The 3,824-nt window shown below is 43.2% G+C and overlaps 1 protein-coding gene across 1 annotated transcript; it reads right to left on the bottom strand.

Annotated features, from left to right (window-relative positions):
- Positions 1-495: 495 nt before the first annotated feature.
- LOC122316289 lies at positions 496-1,410 on the bottom strand. The gene has a single exon (XM_043132820.1). The coding sequence runs from the start codon at positions 1,408-1,410 to the stop codon at positions 496-498; it is 915 nt and encodes a 304-aa protein (XP_042988754.1).
- Positions 1,411-3,824: the final 2,414 nt, after the last annotated feature.

Genomic DNA, 3,824 nt, shown 5'->3' with positions numbered 1-3,824 from the left:
TTTCCAACCACTTCCCACTTGGACTGGTAAAATAGAGCAGGAAAGCCATCTGGTCCAGGGGAACCCGCCCATTCCATTCATCTGAGAAACTACTTCCTTAACCTCCTCTACTGTGTAAACTCTTGTCAAGTATGTGTTCATTTCGGGTGTGACTTTCTGAGGCAAGTCTTCTAGGCATTCTTCTATTCCACAGGGTCGTGAGGATGTAAATAAATCAGTGAAAAAGGAGGATAGAATAGTCCCTGTGTTGTTTTCCAGTGACCAAGTCACCCCTACTGTCCAATATATGCTGAATTTTGTTTGTGTTTCTTCTTTGGGTGGCATGAAGGTGGTAAAATTTGGTGTTTTTATCTCCCATTTTCATCCAGTGTTGTTTTGCTCTTTGTTTCCACCTCAGGTCTTCCTCAGCTAGTGTTGTTTCAATCTCATTTTGTAACTTGAGGATGTAAGGCATTTGATTTCCACAGTTCTTATCTTGTGATTCACCAAGCCTTTTCATTTTATCCCTGATCTTCTATTCTCTGCCGAATTCCACTTCTTCAATTCTGAGCTGCAGTTTCTAAGTCTTCTGGTTATCCTGTCAGTATGGCTAATGCCTGGAGCAGCCAATCCCCACCCTTTCTTTATAGTAGAGTTACACCTTTCCTTCAGGTTCCATGCAGCTTCAAATCTGAAAATTCTGGCCTTGCTAGTTCCCAAGTTCCCTTTGCAGTCTAAACAAACATTCAGAGGTGAATGGTCTGATTTTACTGCAGGTAATACCACACAGGAGGCATTATTAAACATTTGAAGCCAGGCTGGGTTGCCTAAGGCTCGGTCAAGCATTTCTTTAGTATGATTTATGCCATTCCTGTTGTTAGTCCAGGTGAACATTGGTCCTTCTATCCTTAGCCTGTTCAGGGAACACCACTCAAGGGCTTCTCTGAACATCTCCATTTGTCTATATGGTCTTGGAGGTCCTCCCACTTTCTCTGCCTGGCAGGTCAACTCATTGAAGTCACCACTACATAGCCAAGGTGTCGGGTCTAGAGGTTTAAGTTCTTTTAGGAATTCCCAGCTACTCCTTCTTCTTGATGTCTCTGGGTGACCATAGAAGCCTGTGAATAACCAGGTCTGGTCCCCTACCAAGTTCAATACATGGGCACTAATATGCCATCTTGAGTAATTGTATATGGACACCTTAGTGTTATTCTTCCACAATATAGCCAAGCCACCAGCACTGCCTCTACTCTCAACTGTTAGGCAGGACTCAAACCCAAGGATTCTTCTAACTTCTTCCAGTCTTCCTTTACCACACTTAGTTTCCATGAGGAAGATCATGGATGGGTTCTTTTCCTTAACCAGAAGCTTAAGGAAGCTAACTGTCTGAGGGTTCCCAAGCCCTCGGCAGTTCCAGCTCAAAAGGTTCATTTATCCTGGCAGGGCTGTCTAGCAGCCTCTGCCATATGTTGAGGATCACCATAAGGGGTGGTCTGGCTTGCCTCAGGGCACTTACAGGATAGTCTTGTTCTCTTAGTACCTTGGGTGTTAGAGATGTCACCCAATATAGAACTGCTAGCTCTCTTTCTTGTTATTTCAATTGCAAAATCATTGTTTAAGTTCTTATCTGGTACTGTATCACTAGCTTTCCTTTTCCAGGTGGACTTCCTTGTGGTTATAGAATACTTAGTCTGGGTTCCCTGGTCTGGTTTAATTCTATTCAGGTTCCTTGGCCATTTAGAGGGAAGGTTTGGGCGGGTTACTTTGCTTTTGACTTTTGTGCATTTGGGGTCCTGAATCATGTTCACATCTTGTCTGTACCCGTCTGTAGAGAAAGTAGGACTTGACTGGGTGGTGTGGGCTAAGTTGCAGGTAGCTGCAGTGGGTAGATTGTGCTCATTGTCTACTATAGAGGGGAGAGGGTACTCACCTGTCAGAGAACAGTAGATGTTCCTGTTTTAGTGATGTGAGACATCTTCTTCCTCCATCATGGAGTCTTGTACAGTCTGGCTATCCTCCTCTTCCCTCTCCTGACTTAGAGACCTCGATTCATTTCCATGGTCCTTCTTGTTTGTTAGCCCTGCGCCACTAACATCCTCCATTCCAGTGTGTTGCCATTTCGTATCAGGATTATTGGAGGTTGATCTACCACCATAGGTTTTTGAGACACCCATTGAAACTTTAGGAGGCATGGCTCTGAGCCAGTGACCATATTGGTTCTGTTGATCTTCCTGGGACTTTTGTAGTGGGCACCCTCTGCCCTGGTGCATGATAACTCCACATCTGAAGCAAAAATTCTACAAACGCTCATACTTGAAAGCTGCCCATATTCTTCTCTCTCCCACTTGCAAACATTTACCCCTGACCAAAGGCTTTGTGATATCCAGCTCGACTTTAACTTGCAAGCAACGGCCCTAGCTTTGTCCTATCTTGTCTACCTCCACATTAATGACTTTGCCCACTGATGATCCAATCTGTTTACCATACTCAGCATTCATACCCGCAAAAGGAACATTGTGGATTTGGACCCAGAAGGGTTCGTGGGAGAAGCTCACCTCACATGGTGGCAGGCTGCTATCAATGTCTTGAATGCTAATAAGATTTCTGTCAAAGTTCCAGGGTCTACCTTGCAGTATTCTCTACTTTTCTAATCCATTCTCAAACTCTATCATGAAACTGCTATCACCCGTCTCTTTGAAGGTCATACCTCCTTCGTTCCTCCATATTTGGGTCATGGTGGAGCGAAAAGCTTCCTTGTTGAAATACCTTTTTGTGATGACTTTTCCCAGCAAGCAGTTTTTGCCTCTTTGAGTTGCCGCCATGATGTCTTGAGCAGCAACTGTGACTGATTCTTCTTCTACCTCTGTCAGGTTGAGGCCTTCCCAAAGCTTTGAGAGGTTTTCCTCCTCCATACCTGGTTGACTCCGTGTCTTGTACTACCACCTTGGCTAGCAGTCGAGATTGAAGAACTACTTCTACTGGGAATCCATAGCCACCATACTTTCCAGCATGTCCCTACTATAATCACCCACGATCTGGGATGGAGAAACAAGATCGTAGGATTTTAAGGACAAAACCAGTTACTAACTCTCGGATTGGGATCCAAGAGACTAACTCCTAACGTACCAAGATACGTAGGAGAACAAACCTTACACCCTTTTCCTCTAGAGAGGAAGGAGAGAGAAGGACCAAAAAATAACAAACCAATAATGGCCAGCCAACTATTTGCTGATGTTAAGGGTATAAGTTAAGCAAATATAGGAATGATTCATGTTGATTTGCGGATATAAGTCCAGATGATGGAAATAGTAGTAATGGATTACTTGTACGTTGGAATGACTATTGGTTTTGGTTAAGGACGTATGAGATCGACACGTGATAGTGGTGAATCGATTGGAGCGTTTAGTCGAAGCATGTTACTCAATGGAATGTTGGTTGGCAATAATTGTTATAGCTCGAGGTTATAGTGACAAGTTTTAGGATTGATTCATACCGAGTTGAGGATAATAGATGATGCAGGTTTTGGGAAATGAAATTTTGTTTATTTTGAGGATAAGGTACGGATGTTGGAAATGGAAGTGATGGATCACTTATACGTTAGAATGATTATTGATCTTAGCTAAGGGTACATGAGATCCATTTATAGTGGTGGTGAGGGTGTATGGATTTCGGAGAGTACAAATCCTAGTCTCTTTTTGGCTTGAGAGAAGTGGCTTTGGTGAGTATTGAAGTGGATTAGATGTGATAGCATTAAATTCAATAGATTTTAACTTCGAGTTCTTAGTGAGTTGATCAGAGTGTACAGTTGAAGTGGGTTACCAATTGGAGTGATGGTTGGCATTTAT

Source organism: Carya illinoinensis, chromosome 7 (genome assembly GCF_018687715.1).
Source record: "Carya illinoinensis cultivar Pawnee chromosome 7, C.illinoinensisPawnee_v1, whole genome shotgun sequence".
NCBI classification, from domain to species: domain Eukaryota; kingdom Viridiplantae; phylum Streptophyta; class Magnoliopsida; order Fagales; family Juglandaceae; genus Carya; species Carya illinoinensis.
The sequence above is the reverse complement of the archived record's forward strand: the minus strand, read 5'-3'. Positions and strand labels throughout refer to the sequence as shown.

Excerpts from the sequence above, each read along its gene's own strand:
- LOC122316289 (XM_043132820.1), bottom strand. The coding sequence starts at position 1,410 with ATGAACCTTTTGAGCTGGAACTGCCGAGGGCTTGGGAACCCTCAGACA.